At 44.5% G+C, this 17,562-nt stretch overlaps 1 protein-coding gene across 1 annotated transcript; it reads right to left on the bottom strand.

Annotated features, from left to right (window-relative positions):
* Positions 1–3,959: 3,959 nt before the first annotated feature.
* On the bottom strand, positions 3,960–11,614 carry LOC126530322 (uncharacterized). Its single transcript, XM_050177643.2, has 4 exons — positions 11,599–11,614; positions 6,911–7,067; positions 5,901–5,990; positions 3,960–4,591 (listed from the first exon to the last, which is right to left on the bottom strand). Exons 2-4 carry the CDS (start codon positions 7,055–7,057, stop codon positions 4,409–4,411), a joined length of 420 nt encoding a protein of 139 aa, XP_050033600.1. The 5' UTR covers positions 7,058–7,067; positions 11,599–11,614; the 3' UTR covers positions 3,960–4,408.
* Between the last annotated feature and the right edge of the window lie 5,948 nt (positions 11,615–17,562).

The following is a 17,562-nucleotide window of genomic DNA, read 5'->3' as shown; positions in this document are numbered from 1 at the left end:
AATGTGACTGATCTCGAAATATAAGTGAAAAGTTGTATGACACGTTCTCCAAATAAGTTAACCACGGCAGATTAAGAGACGTTATAGCAAATATTTATTCTCGGACTTTAAATAGCGTTTGCAGGACTAGCGAAGTGCACAAGTTTGTCTGGCAAGATTGGGGTTGTGTTATCGCGTTAGCTGCAGCGTTCCCGGCATAGGGTGCCTTCTGCGTGCGCCCAGGGCTGTTTCGTGAGTGGTTTTGGCCATAGATGCTCACAATGCTGAGCGCGATTTTTCTCGTCTGCACGGCGCGTGTCTGTAAGCATCATCACGTGACATCCGCGACCCTTTCGACCTGCTTACGAATGTACAGGAGAAAATGAACATCACCGAGTTTACTGCACCTTCTGCGAGACATAAATTATTATGCCTCGCATATTATTAAATTATTATTATGGTATTATGTAGTATGTAAATTATTATCCTAGACATAAATTATTATGTCTCGCATATTATTAAATTATTATTATGTTATTGTGTAGTATGTAAATTATTATCCTAGGCGACAGAAAAATACGCATTCGCTTATTATTTTTTTACATATAATAATTGCTGGTGCCGACTGCTTTCGACGCTACTCCTTTTCAGCCACAAAAGAGATTGACGAACTCCGTTTCCAGAAAAGACCGCTTCCGAAAAACAGTTTGCTCCATGTTGTGTGTCACCGGGCGAAACTCCTTTTCGAGAGAAGTCTTCTTGTTCAAAAGACTTTCGAGTGCCCGCGTGACAGGGTATAAAATGCTGCTACAGAAAACGCTTATTTGGCGTCTGATTGTACATACTCTCCGGTGTTGCGCTAGCTGACATTGCTCTAGGTGCGTAATAAAGAGGCATGCGAAAGGGCTACAGCAACTCTTCTAGCCACTCCTGAAGCGTAGGGCCCTTCCGTGTATGTTATTCGCTTTCCTTATTAACATTCCGAGTCAAAGCACGTCACCGCAAACTGGACCTCCGTTCGCGTGTATTGGATGAATATTTGATTGAAATGTTCGTAACGTCATCGCGTCACGACGAGGCAGGGTTCAAGAGGCATGTGATTAGGCGATATTAGGAAAAAGTAATAGGACGGCACCGTCGTGACTAATACTTACCACGAAGCTAGCAAGTTACGAAAATGTTCGACGGCTGAACACCGCTATCCTCTCTTCCTGATCTAAAAATGCGGGTCACACAACTTGCGGGCACGTATAGCACTCCAATTAGGGATTGCGGATAAGATAATTGGCGATAAAAGTTAATAGAAAATACCTTAGTAACTTGCAATTCGCTGATGATATTGCCTTGCTTAGGAACTCAGGGGACTAATTGCAATACATCCTGACCTGGAAAGACAAAGCAGAAAGGTCGGTCTAAAAATTAATCTGCAGAAAACTAAAGTAATGTTTAACAGTCTCAGAAGAGAAGAGCAGTTTACGCTAGGTAGCGAGGCACTGGAAATGCTAAGGGAATACATCTACTTAGGGCAGGTATTGACCGCGGATCCGGATCATGAGACTGAAATAATCAGAACAATAGGAATGGGCTGGGGTGCGTTTGGCAGGCATTCTCAGGTCATGAACAGCAGGTTGTCATTATCCCTCAAAAGAAAAGTGTCTAACAGCTGTGTCTTACCAGTATCCATCTACGGGGCAGAAATATGGAGGCTTAGAAAAAGCGTTCTACATAAATTGAGAACGACGCAACGAGCTATGGAAAAAACAATGATGGATCTAACGCAAGACATAAGAAAAGAGCAGATTGGGTGAGGGAACAAACGAGAGTTAGTGGCATCTTAGTTGAAATGAATTCCTTCTTCCGCAAGCGGGATAGCCGAAAATGGACGTAGATTAGCCCGAATGGCGAGACTAGAAATGAAATAGACCTTATACTCTGCGCTAACCCTGGCATCATACACGATCTGGAGGTGCTCGGCAAGGTGGGCTGCTGTGATCATATCATGGTAAGAATTCGAATTAGCCTAGACTTGACGATGGAACGGAAAAAACTCGTACACAAGAAGCCGATCAATGAGTTAGCGGTAAGAGGGAAAATAGAGGAATTCCGGATCAAGCTACAGAACAGGTATTCGGCCTTAACTCAGGAAGAGGAACTTAGTGTTGAAGATATAAACGACAACCTTATGGGCATCATTAAGGACTGTGCAATAGAAGTCGGTGGTAACTTCGTTAGACAGGATGCCAGTAAGCTATTCCAGGGGACGAAAGATCTGATCAAGAAACACCAATGTATGCAAGCCTCTAACCCTACTGCTAGAATAGAACTGGCAGAACTTTCCAAGTTAATCAACGAGTGTAAGACAGCTGACATAAGGAAGTATAATATAGATAGAATTGAACATGCTCTCAGGAACGGAGGAAGCCTAAAAGCAGTGATGAAGAAACTAGGAATAGGCAAGAATGAGATGCATGCGTTAAGAGACAAAGCCGGCCTAATGTGGATGAGATCGTTCAAGTGGCTGTGGTGTTCTATAGTGATTTATACAGAACCAGTGGCAGCCATGACGATAACGGAAGAGAAAATAGTCTAGAGGAGTTTTGAAATCCCACAAGTAACGTCGGAAGAAGTAAAGAAAGCCTTGGGAGCTATGCAAAGGGGGAAGGCAGATGGGGATGATCAGGTAACAGCAGGCTTGTTGAAGGATGGTGGGCACATTGTTTTAGAAAAACTGGCCGCCCTTTATACGCAATGCCTCATGACTTCGAGCGTACCGGAATCTTGGAAGAACGCTAACATAATCCTAATCCATAAGAAAGCGGATGCCAAAGACTTGAAAAATCATAGACCGATCAGCTTACTGTTCGTTGCCTACAAAGAATTTTCTAAGGTAATTGCAAATAGAATCAGGAACACGTTAGATTTCCGTCAACCAAAGCACCAGGCAGGATTCCGTAAAGGCTACTCAACAATAGACCACATTCACATTATCAATCAGGTGATAGAGAAATGTGCGGAATATAACCAACCCTTACACATAGCTTTCATTGATTACGAGAAAGCGTTTGATTCAGTCGAAACCTCAGCAGTCATGCAAGCATTACGGAATCAGGGTGTAGACGAGGCGTAAGTAAACATTCTGAAAAATATCTATAGCGGCTCCACAGCCATCGTAGTCCTCCATAAAGAAAGCAACAAAATCGCAATAAAAGGCGTTATGCAGGGAGATACGATCTCTCCAATGCTATTCACAGCGTGTTTATAGGAGGTATTCAGAGAGCTGGATTGGGAAGAACTGGGGGTAAGAGTTAATGGAGAATACCTTAGTAACTTTCGATTCGCTTATGACATTGCTTTGCTTAGTAACACAGGGGACCAACTGCAATGCATGCTCACTGTCCTGGAGAGGCAAAACAGAAGGGTGGGTCTAAAGATTAATTCGCAGAAAACTAAATTATTGTTTAGCAGTCTCGGAAGAGAAGAGCAGTTTACGATCGGTAGCGATGCACTGAAAGTGGTAAAAGAATACATCTACTTGGGACAGGCAGTGACCGCGGATCCGGATCACGAGACTGAAATAATCAGAAGAATAAGAATGGGCTGGGGTGCGTTTGGCAGGCATTCTCAGATCATGAACAGCAGGTTGCCATTATCCCTCAAGAGAAAAGTGTATAACAGCTGTGGCTTACCAGTACTCACGTACGGGGCAGAAACCTGGAGGCTTATGAAAAAGGCTCTACTGAACTTGAGGATGACGCAACGAGCTATGGAACGAAGAATTATAGGTGTAACGTTAAGGGATAAGAAAAGAGCAGATTGGGTGAGGGAAAAAATGCGAGATAATAACATCTTAGTTGAAATCAAGAAAAACAAATGGGCATGGGCGGGACATGTAATCAGGAGGGAAGATAACCGATGGTCATTAAGGGTTACGGACTGGATTCCAAGGGAAGGGAAGCGTACCAGGGGGCGGAAGAAAGATAGGTGGGCGGATGACATTAGGAAGTTTGCAAGGACAACATGGCCACAATTAGCACAAGACTGGGGTAGTTGGGGAAGTCTGGGAGAGGCCTTTGCCCTGCAGTGGGCCTAGCCAGGCTGATGATGATAGCACTCCAGAGGCAAAAAAATTTCGAGTATTTATTGGCGTTTCCATTTTGCTTTTTATTTATTTTTTACTTCCCCGTTTTGGCGGTGGCACTAGACGTAGTTCCCTTGCACTCGGTGTCGTCTACATTGATTTAATTTCCTTTCATTTGATTTTTATTCGCACATTTCAGAAAATGCCCACAAGGAGATGCCAGAGAAGATTACCTGTCTCCTAACAGCGCCTACTCTTCGTGCTGCACTTCAGACCGGTTCATCAAAGCGTAACTCCAACCCAGTTCTGCTTTTGCAATACAGAACTGCAGTAGGCATGGGGCGTTCATTGCTAGTCTTGCGGCCTGTCTATCTGCGCTCTGGGTGCTTCGGCTCCTGAAGCATCGAGGCCGGCCAGTAACAGTGGCAGCTCCGATTCACGTTTGCCGCGAGCACCCACGAATCCCGGTGGCTGCTCGAGAATCACGTCTCGACGCCGACCACGAGCCCCGACGAAACCGGGAGGCATCGCATCCTGTTCGAAAGACAGAAGGGGACACCATTCAACGGCGAAGCACAGGTGGAGAAACGAACGCAGCAGCGTTTTGGCGAACACTCGGATCTCAGAGTCCCCACTCATTTTAAACCACCAGTTCATTCTCTAGATCACGGACCCTCCCGGCAAACTCCTAGTTCACTCAACCCCCAAAATGCGGGTGGTTGACTTAAACAACCACGCCGGAAGATCAAGGATATATCTGGCGGGCTTCGCATAGTCGGCTTTGACGAAATTAACCAGAGGGGCACTGCATTTAGGGACACTGAAAATGCAGTCACTTTAATAAGCAGTTTCCTCTCTCTTTTAATTACGGAGTCAGTTAATCTACCTATTAATAATTACATGAATCAGTCACTTCATCGGTTCGCCAATCAATCATATAGTCAATGAATAAATTAATTATTTCATCAGTCAATCAAATGTTCAGGCAGTATCGATAGCATGATGGATGAAATAAGAGAAGCAGCAGTAACATCGCCGTCATGTTCTCCTTAATGGAGTACTACGTTCATGCTAATTAACTTTAGTATAAGAATATTGTTTGTTTACAGCATATGACGATGGCTGCTGTGGGCCAACACCGGTTGCTGGAAACAAAACTGCATCAGTACCGCCTATGCGTCTCCATGCATTTTCTCCCGAGTGTCCGAACACAATATAATGTTTTTTTTTTTAAATGCTGAAACACGAACAAGCATCCATGCTATCAAATACGCAGTATGTACGTTATTCAGTTTGCAACTCAGTGTGTACAACCATAGATACAGACAGAGATAAGCTGCACTAAAACATAGAAAAGGATTATTAGTGAACAAGGTATAGTCTAATCCGTAAAAGGTAGTGCCCAATGTTACAATTGCCAACATCACGAAATCTTCAGTGAATTTTTGAAGAACAGTGCCTGGATAAGGCTGCACGTGAACGCGACAGAAAACACGCTACACTACTTACAAGCAAGAACTTTGTACCATGGCATCCTGTCATTTTCACTGTAAATTGAGACGCTAGAAAAGGACGGTTGCGGGGATGAAACAGCAAAAATGAAAAGTGTCTCTGACAATGGTACTTTTATAACACTTTAGTTAGTTAAGAATATGCTACTAACTACTTGCTTTTTTTTTCATTAACACAAACTCGCAGAGAAACTATCCCCAACAAGCTGTTTCTGTTTTACTCTCCAAGTATAGCGACGGCAGTGTGCAGAAACAAGTGCTACCATTATCGCCTAATACTGCGTTAGATGACACGTGTGTGCAAGGATATTTTGGTTTAAAGAACACCTTACCTGCCCATCATCGTTGTCTGGTGAGCGTTTGCGTAGCAAAGCAGCGTCTCGTAGTAACCGCTGCAGCAAATATTTCAATTCTGCTCCACTCTGCGTAAAGTAAGTAAATATCGCCAGGAAATCACATACTGATATCAAGTTACCTTTCGAGGAACTACAACCTTTCAAACAATACATATCGCATTTAATGAGAAAGATAATGCAATAGGTTAAGTGATATCCAATCAAACATGACATGCAATCAAGCATGGTGCTCTCTCAAGTGAACTGCACTTTTCAGGCCCAACTGGCGCAGCCGTTACCTGCCCAGATCATTCGCTGTCACGGCAGTGGTGTCCGTTAGAAAAGAGCGCTTCCTCGCCTGTTTCTTCTAAAAGAACATGCCACCGGTGACGGTATCCAGTGCACTTAACGCGATGGGCATCCAGTTTTTGATGAGAAACCGCCGACCAAGGGCTTTCTACTTACGGGCGCCGGTGCCGTGATGGTAACGTGAAGAGACAGATAACAGCTGCTTTAGCAAGGCTCGTCGTAAAGTAGTGCAGTCTCGGCCATAAACTCCCTTTGTATAGGCCTCCTGTACTGATATAGTTGCCAATATTTTTTCGGCACATAAACAGCTGGTCAACTTAAGGTAACTACACCTATACCCTATAAATAAGGATGCGCTATAGCCAGCAGTTATTGATGTTGCACTGCGTCTATCCGTGAGCTCAGCCGCCCCAGTCCAGGAGACCGCTTGGCTTGCTTGTAATTCTGAACCCTGTCCCTTCTTCTCTCTTTCTCTCGCCCACCTGCCTCGGACTGCACTTTATTACCATTATTCGCTCATAGAATTTACTTCTTACCAAAGCCATTTAACTGTCTGTTTAAACAACAGCACGAGGATTACTTCTAGCGACACGTTAGCACTCGCTTGAGTCTACACTACCTGGCCTTGTCTGTATGACTTCGTGCGACATCCGTCTTTTTTTTTTTCGTTAGCTCCAAATTGGTTCTTGTCACTTTACCATGGAGGAAAGGCTCCTTTGCAGGTTCCTTTGATACGGCTCGGGGTCAGCGTTGTACAGTTGCACGTACTGTGCTTGCACGGCGAGCAGGGCCAAGGATCCCGTCAGCAGGGCTAACGCCGGCCCGAACCATGTGACCTCCCTCATGCTGATTTGGCTGGAAAGTATGATATCGTGTCAGTAAAAGTTGTAGTTTTTGATGAGGCAAAATATTCTGCAGAAGAGCGAGGAGAATACAATCGGAGTACGTCCACGTCCGACGGCCATTAGGCGAATACGGGACAAACAAGGCAAGCATCAATATCTACACAGACAACGTTCTGTCGAACATGCTTTTCTTCATCAGGGCCTTGACGAAGGCGAGTTTTTTAGTTGGAACGTTGACTCTTGGCTGAGGTTTGTTTGTTCACCCACTCTTGATTTTGTGACATCCTTTTCAGACCAGTGACACTCTGTGCTAAGTTTATTTTCTTCTGACCGAGTTCTACTTACTGATTTCATTACAACATTTGAATGATATGATGCGGTGCTAGATGTGTAGTGGAGGTGGTGGTGGGTTGCAGTACCAGGCATGTTCACCCTGGTTATCAAGGTCAGTATTGCTCCACCTAAGCGACTACTGTCACTGAACGAAAGCAGTGGTCTTATGAACCGAAGAAGTCGTGATGCTTCTCGAAATAAAAGGTGCTTCAGGCACTCACGTGGAATATCCTTCTTTTGTGCGTTTTCAATAGAAGCGTCCCTCTCATCTCGGCAGTTTGGACACGTACTCAACGAAAATTTTTCATTCGAGAGACCCCTGCCTCCTTGAAGATTTACTTTCTTTTAATGGTGCGATAGCGCTTAAAAATCTCTAATCCAGGTTTGTTTAGTCTTTTTCGTGTTTTCCGTTAGCCATCGCACTGACACCACCCCCGCCAAGCATTCAACGGCGCATTGCCGCTAAAATTTTGTGATGGCACCTGCTCAGCTTGAAACTCGCTATATTGTGAACAAAAGACTTTGCCCCACCAAGCACTACTGGAAATCGAAACCGTGCGCCTGCTGCAACCTACAGCCTTCGCCAAAATTATACAGGCTACTCAGCCCATTCCGCATATATGTCGTTTGACTATTTAGTGAAGTTCCAGTGACACTATCAATATTACAGAGCTCGGGATGGTGAGTACGACCACTTTCTGCATTTGCACCAGCTGTAATACCTTGCAACAAGGCTACACGCATGTGTATTTCCTGTCATGCACTTCCTCAGATAGAAGCTGCATCCGGTAGCTTTGCCTGACTGCGAATAAGTAGCCTCCGCAATGCCTCACCCCCTCCCCAAGGAAAAATGAAATTATGGGGTTTGCATGCCAAAACCACGATCTGATTATGAGGCACGTCGTAGTGCGGAACTCCGGTAAGTTGGAACACCTGGGGTACTTTAACATGCAACCAAGTCTAAGTACACGGGTGTTTTCGCATTTCACTTGCATCGAAATGCGGCCGCCCTGGCCGGGATTCGATCCCGCGACCTCGTGTTCAGTAGCCCAGCACCATCGCCACTAAGCAACCACAGCGGTACCGCCGCCATGCCCCGACTACTGGTTTCGGAATGTAGCATCAGCGAACTCACACTTGCACTCCGTACTGCAGTTTCAACATGACGTGTTTCGGACCCTGATGCGCTATAACGTAAAACTATTCCAAATTGTCCAATTCCAATTCTGCAATCAGCCATCCATGATACAAGAAAAGAAATTTCGGCCCACCCCCACGTTGCCTATCTCTCACGCAACGTCACGAAAACCGCGATATGATATGATGTCAGCACACTGATTATGCATGAGTTGACCAAACGAAAGAAAAATAATTATTTCTTATTCGATTCCTTTTTGCCCATAATACTCTGCCAATGATCAAACGTTTTCGGGCCTCGTCCACTTCGCCTGTCTCTCACGTGACGTCATGAAACCACGAAAGCTCATGGCGTCAAAGAGACGTGTACGCGTTAAAGACGCATTAATATGCCAAACAAAACTGAATTTTTTTCTGAATAGCCCGAGACTGCCCCGTTCCGAAAGGAATAAAAGATGGCTGCCCACTGATTGCTCTGGCACTAGCTGCTGAAAGAGGCCGCGAAGCATGCATTCATTTGCGCATAATATAATTTTTTGCGGCAAAATATCGTTATATATCCCTTTCGGCATATATTTGACATCACTTTGCCAACTCTTCTTTGCTGAGGATTCGTTCTGGCGCCATTTCTAACGTACCCTTGCACGGCGCCGCGATTTTCGACCATCCACCGCAAGCTGAGTAAGGGAAAGCGGATCAATCACAGACGCCGGCACCACCTTCTTCAGAAGGTTATCTACTATCTCTGTGCTGTCTCGACCCATCAAATCTCTCTCCACACGAGCGTGCTCCTCGACTCTTCTCAGCCAATTCGATCAGCATATCTGCTTAATGTGGGCAGTGCTATTTGCTATGAAAGGAAAAAAAAATAGGGACCTCCTATAAATGAGGAGCAGATTTGATTGGACTTTCCAAACAATGCTGAGGGTTACGGCCGTAAACTTGCGTAGATGATTACGTAAATTTGACGTCAGGAGATAGGAATAAAAGCAGATTGGAATAGTTTTGCATTATAGGGCCCCTGATAAGGCAGCGCTCCGCGAATTATAGCACATTACGTGTTGTTTTTCATTTCTCTTTATTTATGTACAGGCCAAGTTGCACTACATAGATAGCCGTCAGGCTTACTTTTAAATGCCAGACATGATAAAACGTAGCGCTCGTAAACCAAACACACGGCAAGTACACACCGAGTTGACGAACTCGACCTTCTGTGCAGCCGGAGAGCCCTAGCAGAAAGTGGTGGCAAAACAACTGTCGAGCGACGAGTGTCACTGTAACGTCTGTCCCAAGTGCGGAGAAACAATATAGACCATATAGACTATATAGACCATATGGACGGCGAAGTATCTCATGTGCAAGTGCGAGACGCACAATATCAAACGCAAAATGCACCTGCTTATGCAAAAGACCACCAGCTACGAGGAGTAGATTCGACCGGTTGGCGGTTTATACAAGACCATCGCACGACCTCTCTCGCGTGGCTCTCTCTCCGTTTTTACCGGGGAGTCGGGGCTATTGCACCGGTTATAGATGTCACTTCTCGTACCAAGCTCTCTGCTCGACAATGTGGACGCATTCCTTTATCATCTACACACAGTTAAAATCGTCACCTTATGAGAATAGCCGTGTTGATAATTCTTATGCACAATTGTGAGCTCTCCATTCTGCGGCTTCCGTAATATTCTGCTCAAAATTGCCGTAATATGTGCTCGGCGTTTACCTTCGTCCATACTAACTGCGCAACAACAGGGTTACTAAGAAAGTGCGGATGACAAGTGCGAAAATACTGAACTGGTTTATTTCAGGTAAAAATTAGACAATTAAGAATACCTTCGTTACATGACCACCCTAGTGGCGCAACTGGAAATCCCAAAGAACAACTAAACGAAGGAAATCGCTATCAGCCCTTGAGTGGGCCGAATGGGCATCGCAACCCTTGCTGAATAAGAAGGCAAATTATTTATCTGACCATGTGATAGAGGGCTCATTGACACGGGTGTCACCCTTGTTTCTCATGTGAAATGCTGCTATCATTTCCCTGTCAAGGTTCGTTCGTTTTTCATCTTTTAATAACAGTTTATACCTCCCTCATTGAATCAAGTTTAGGAGTATTGCAACATTTATGTTAAGGAAATATGTATTATAGTTTTCGTCACCACTCTTTATGTAGTCGTTTTTAAGGAGTGAGATAATGCACGGTCTTGAACTCAATATTAGAAGCTAAATTTATTCAAGTACTTCTCATCTACTCTAAAATTAATCTATCGAGTCACCAAGGGAGTTTGTTCTACTTAATTTTTTCTGCTGAATAAGTCCCGCGAATTGCTGAGGTGTGTGTAGATTGCCGCTTCTACAGCGATACTCTATTATTATTTATGCAATGCTTACATCACTGGCAGTACGTATGTTTTCAATTTAGCTGCCTTCTCATTGCGTACAAACTTCTTGCAGAAAAGTTTAGTCAACGTGGCGCCGATTTGACATAAATTTACGACACACACGGCACTTCATCCGACTTTAGTTGAAGCATGTTCGTGAGTTTTGATAAAGTTAGCAAAAGTCAGTGTGAGTGAAGGAAAGTGGAAAAAAGACAGTAAGAAACAGCAGATAAAGGGTCGCTAACTATCATTTTTTTACACTTGATTCACTCAGTCTGAGCTGCGCTAACTTCTACAAAACGTCATTGAATTCCAGCTCACTCAATCCGTCGCCCTTCTTTTTGGCGGGTGTTCTATTCCGTTCCAACATACCGAAGTTTCCTGGTCTGACTAGCACTCCTCCAGCCGTTTTGCTAAACGTCCGGGGGGGGGGGGGGGGGGAATCAGAATTCGACAAGAACACTCCATACCTTTAGCGAGCTTTACCGATACCCCTAGTGTTCATAGAGAAGTTGAACTTCGTCCTCGTTAGTTGCTCGCACTTGAATTTGTAGCAAGGTGTGCAAATGGGCTCTCATTTAAAATTCGAGCGCAATAAAACCCTAAAGTCGAGAGGCCTAGAGTTGAGTAATGCATTTGGTACTGTAGCATTAAATCGGAGGAAATTGTTCACAAGGAAGCTTCGCTCACCTGTGCTGTACGCCGAGCCGCGGAAGCCTCTCCGGCGCAACCTGGTCGTGTCTCTTATATACCGGGCCTCAATGGTCTCGGCGCGTGGTGGTTGGCCAACGTGCGAAACTGTCGCTACGTCGGCGTGACAGGTGGCGAACGGCTGCCGTAATGCGACCTGCCTGGTAATCCAGCCCTGATAGACGCCGAGCGGTTTTAAATCTGCTTAGCGCGATCAAGCGATCGCGTAGGGGACAATCAGAGCGCATTCCAGGCCCCCCTCATTGCGACCTCGTGCGGTCGCCTCGCCTCCGCCCAAGTGCAACGGCGCCGACAGTTCCATGCACTGGGCAACGACGCATGTACTTCGCCGGCCTTAAAGTCCAAGCACTGCGACAGTTGCAGCTTGTATCAACAAACGAGGCGCTGACTTTGCAAGGACCTCCAGGAGAATCGACCGTAATTAGCTGACGCCTATGTGATACGTATGTGGTACGCATTGATACACCATACAAACTTCTATGGTTTGAAAATGTAACAACTTATTGAATTACAGCAAACCTTACTGCAACTTCTTTGCATCTAATTACATTGAAAAACCTGTATAAAATGGAGGTATGAGATGTCTTACACTGAAGTGGTGAGAACACCCGCAATAAGTTTACCACCTTCTAAGTCAATCTAGTCACGAAACAAGCACTGCTGGCTTTGGGAGCTTTGAAATGCCACAAATATGGCGAATGGAACTAAACGTAAAAAAAGAATGTATTATTCGTGTCGCCCGAAACACTAGCAGTCTTCCTATTTATCTTTTCAACAGTGTTCCACTAGAATCCGTCACATCTTATAAATACTTATGTGTCCATATATCATGTAATCTAAATTGGATAGTGCACACAGAAAACATTATTAACAATGTTAACCTTATGCTAGGATGCTTACGTCACAACTTTTCCACTGTTACTTCTTTAGTTAAACTAAAGCTTTACAAAACCTTAATACGACCAAAGCTTGAATACGCTGCCTCTCTCTCGGATCCTATTCATGTAAAGTTAATCGCTGTCCTGGAACTTGGTCAAAGTAACTCGATTTGTTTCATTCTCTCCAACTACAATCGCACTGCTGACATAACAACCATCAAAGCCAGCCTTTCCCTTCCGTCGCTATCCACGCGTTGAAAACTTAGCCGTTTGAATTTATTTCATTTAATATACTACCATACCGGTTCTTCACGATAAATTTATTCTATCACCGCAATATCTGCCCCATAGCATTGATCATCACCATAAGGTAGGTATTCCATTTTCTAAAACAAAAACATTTTCCGAATCTTTTCTTCCGCGCACAGCAATCGAGTGGAACCACCTTCCTGCTGACATTGCATCAATTATTGATAACCCATGTTTTCGCGAGGCACTAACCAACATTGTTTAAGTTCACGCCTGTTTGAAAATGTTATTGTAACTCACTGTGTCTTTTTGTTCTCTTTATGATTGTATTTTTCCCCATTCTCCTCTGCAGTGGCTTTGGCCTTGAGGGCAAATTAATTAATTTATTGACTACTCAATCAATCAATCAAACATTTATTGAGTTCACTAATTCCTAATTAATAATTAATAAATAAGCACGCACTAGGTAATTATTACTTATTTAATTAATTAATGGTGACGGCTTATGCTCAAATTGATCATGCTTACAACTTGATTTAAACACAAATCGTGATGTTGGGATTTCTTAAAGAGTGATGTACGCTTTATATATTCTAACTTCGTTACGTCGGAAATACAGTGGCCTTTTATCACCGTGCGACAGCCTAGGCAGCGCTGCATGTAATTAAAAGGGTTAGGTGTGACGTTTTCCCACGTGGGGCAGCCACAGCGCGTGATTCGAAGAAGCATCCGTCGCTACTAATCGACGTTCGCGCACTCGCCCGAAAGAAATACCGGGCGTTCGGCGCACTTTTTTATTAACGTTCTTCTCGCCAACAGTAGCGCAGCAGCTTTTTCCGGCTACTGGGAATGACTCGATAGCCTGCTTGAAGGTCATTCAGAACAACCTGCACTCCATAAAATTTGTGAACCTCTCAGAGGTGAAGTGCGTTCTTAATTGTACTAAAATTAAAAAGTCGTGCTGACGGATGGAGCAGCACACGTGGCGTAAAGGCTATAAATGGGGATAAGGTACCTCAGAAAGGCTAGTCAACATTTCGACAAGAGGACATATTCTCGTCAAAGGTGGCCTCGTCCTACTCGATAAGTTAGTTTTAGCGGGTTAGTGGAGTGACGTCACGTGAGGTCGTTGTCGGTGACTGCTGGCTGTAAACGGACAAACGGAAAAGAAAATGAGCACTGTCATCTGATGTCTCTTGGTGTGGTTTCTAGCACGAGGGGACAAGAGTGGGAGAGGGTGAAAGCAGAAGAAAAGCAAAGGAAAGGCAAGAAAGAAAAGGACATGGGACGGTGGGGTATTGGGGAAGCAGGAGGTTAGGGAGCCTTGAGAGTTGTCGTAGGTGGTATGCGCTTGTGGTTTTAGAAGAGCCGGTCAGCCAGTCAGTGTGCGAGTAACAAAGGGACACAAGTTGAAAGAATGACCCGAGTAGCGCAGCAGCAATGCATCGGCTATATTTGAAAAAATCAAATTATATTATGGGGTTTTACGTGCCAAAACCACTTTCTGATTATGAGGCACGCCGTAGTGGAGGACTCCGGAAATTTCGGCCACCTGGGCTTCTTTAACGTGCAACTAAATCTAAGTACACGGGCGTTTTCGCATTTCGTCTCCATCGAAATGCGGCCGCCGTGGCGGGATTCCATCCCGCGACCTCGTGCTCAACAGCCCAACACCATAGCCACCAAAACTACGGCGGGTGGTTATATTTGAAGGTGTTAAGTTGGCGACACGGATGCCTGGGTGCAAAAGGTGTGGTAATTGGAAGGGAGCAGCTCGGCCTTTAAAGGTTCGTTTGCCTGAGTATTTCGGCTTAGGCGTCATCATGGCGGCATACAGAAGCGGCGTGACCCTGTGCGGTGGAGGCGCCGAAGAAGGTATCCTGGCGTCTGGGACTCTGGAATGTACCGGTGTGGGTCCCCGAAAAAAAGTCAGTGCCCTTCCACTCTGTGAAGAGGGATGACCAGCGAAGCTTTGTATGTGGGCCCCTTAATGGCGAACTGCACCTCCGCCGCAGGTCGGCCCGGCATTTCAGTATCTTCGGGATTGACACACGTATGGGGAGTGCTTAACGCCTGCTTCACCACCACCGCGGGTCGGCCGGCATTGCACTATTTATTTATTGGTACCTCAAATACCCCATTTGGGGTTTTACATGAGGGGTGGGCATATTTAGATAATATTTTCAATGAATGCCTTGAACGATGAATGACTGGAGTGGTGCACCGCTTCAGCAGGTAGATGATTCCAGTCTTTCGCTGTTTGAATGAAGAAAGAGTTAAGATGAGCGGAGGTGCGAGCTGGAGGGGGATAAACAGCCTTGGAATGGCTATGACGGGACGAAGTGCGATGCGCAGGCGTGATGTCGGTCTGATGAAGTAGTGGGTGATAAAATTTTGTAAAAGAGGCACAGTCTTGCTGTTTTGCGGCGCTGCTTGAGGGTTGGAAGGTTCAGAGATGATTTAAGTTTAGTAACGCTAGTGTGGTAAGAGTAGTCAGAATGAATGAACCTTGCTGCACGATTCTGTATGGATTCTAGTGCTGTTGCCAGGTTAGATTGGTCTGGGTCCCACACTGAGCATGCGTATTCTAGTTTGGCTAGAACGATTGTTAAGTATGCGAGTAGTTTTACTGAGTGCGGAACAAGACGTAGATTACGGCGCAGGTAGCTTAGTACACGATTGGCATCATTGCTAATGTTGCAAATGTGCGAGGACCAACTGAGGTTATTGGACAAGTTAACGCCTAGGTATTTATATGAAGTCACAGCACATATTTCCGAACCGGCGATAATGTAATTAGCTGAAGTAAATGATTGGCGACGATGGAAAGTAAGTAGTGACGTTTTTTTTTTGACGTTGAGGGACATTAGCCCATTATTACACCAAGTTTCAATGACGTTAAGGTCGGACTGGAGAGCGCGAGAATCAGCGCCGTTAGTAATAGGACGATAGATTACACAATCATCAGCAAATAAACGAATTTTGGAAGAACAACCTATCGGTAGGTCGTTAATGTATATTAAGAAGAGTAGTGGCCCTAGGACTGTGCCTTGTGGCACGCCGGAGATAACGGGTGATAAGGTAGACGAGCATTGGTTAGCGTAAACGAACTGTTGACGGTTAGTCAGAAAGTTGTGTATCCATGGGAGAACACAAGGCTTAAGATTAAGACATGATAGTTTTAGAAAGAGCCGTTCATGAGGAACCTTGTCGAAAGCCTTTTGGAAATCTAGGAAGAGGGCGTCTATGAGTATGTTTTGATCAAGATGCGAGCTGATGTCATTAACGAATAGGCCTAGTTGAGTCTCGCAGGACATGCCTTTCTGAAAACCGTGTAGGATTAGGATTAAAGAAATTAGCGGATGTTAGGAAGTTTACAATATGAGAATAAATTATATGCTCCATTAGTTTAGAACAAACACTGATGAGGGAAATTGGACGGTAATTGTGGCACGATGACGATGATCCTTTTTTTGGTACTGGAATTATCTTACCTATTTTCCAGTCTTGCGGCACCACTCCAGATGATAATGATTGCTGAAAGATATGACACAAAAATACACTAGAGATGTGCGCAGTGTTCTTAAGCATTTTGGAATTTATGCCGTCGATGCCGGCTGAGGATGGTAATTTGAGGGATTCAATTAGCTTGGCAATACCATGTGCTTCGATTGTTATGTCTGGCATCGTTGGGTTGTTGAGGTAAGGACAGTCTGGGAGGTCAGTGTTAGGTTCAGAAGTGAACACGGAAGAGAAGACAGAGTTTAGTACTTCAGATACTTTATGGTCTGGAACACGGTTATTATCGTTATCATATAATAATAATGGTTTACGGTTATTTGGGGTAATGTATTTCCAGAATTGTTTGGGATTGTTTTGCAGCATGTTAGGGAGTGTAGTTGAGCAGAAGGTTCGTTTAGCTGTTGCGGCCAAGGAATCGAACTCCTTTTCAGTGACGTAATATTTTTCCCAGGCCGGAGCGGTATTGGAACGCTTGGCTTTACGAAACAATGTTTTATTTTTATTGTTTAGTCGTTTTAATGTGTTGTTGAACCATGGGGACGAAGGTCGCTCTGTTAAAATGATAGTTGGTATGTAAGTCGTAGTGAGTTCGATCATTTTATTTTTAAAAAGCGTCCAGTCGGCGTCTACTGTGCGCTTAGGGAAATCTATAATGTACCAGTTGTAAAACTCGGTTAGTGCATTGTTGATGCTGATGTAATCACCTTTATCGTAGAGTGTTATTTTCTTTTTTTTATTTTTTGCAATGAGGTAGCTGCCAGGATAATTCTGCATGTAGTACCGAGTGATCACTTAGTTCTGGTAGATGTGTTATAGAAGAAACACTGTCGGGATGGGATGTTAAGATAAGGTCGAGTATGTTAGAGCAGTGTTCGTCTTTCCGCGTTGGGGTAGATACTAGCTGCGACAAACCAAAGGTGAGGCATGTGTTAAGAAAATTACATTCAAGGCTATTTTTAGATAGTGTTATGGCTGGTTCGGACCATGTTATATCAGGACAGTTAAAGTCACCTAAGAGGAGTAGTTGCGCATGATTAAATGACTTCGTAACAGTTTGCAGTGCCTCGTGGAAGTGAATAGTGAAGGAAGCATCTGCGTCGGGGGGTCGATAGCATACACCGATAATAGTTTGTAGGTAAGAAGAACTGCACAATACGAATAAAATTTCTAGAGGTGAAGTGATATTGATAATGGAGCAACAAAGGCTGCGATGGGAAGCTATCAGAACACCTCCTCCGCGTTTGCCTACACGATCCCGCCTAAAAATGTCAAAATCATGAAGGAAAGAATTAAG

This window comes from Dermacentor andersoni, chromosome 5 (genome assembly GCF_023375885.2).
Source record: "Dermacentor andersoni chromosome 5, qqDerAnde1_hic_scaffold, whole genome shotgun sequence".
In the NCBI taxonomy this organism is placed as follows: domain Eukaryota; kingdom Metazoa; phylum Arthropoda; class Arachnida; order Ixodida; family Ixodidae; genus Dermacentor; species Dermacentor andersoni.
The sequence above is the reverse complement of the archived record's forward strand: the minus strand, read 5'-3'. Positions and strand labels throughout refer to the sequence as shown.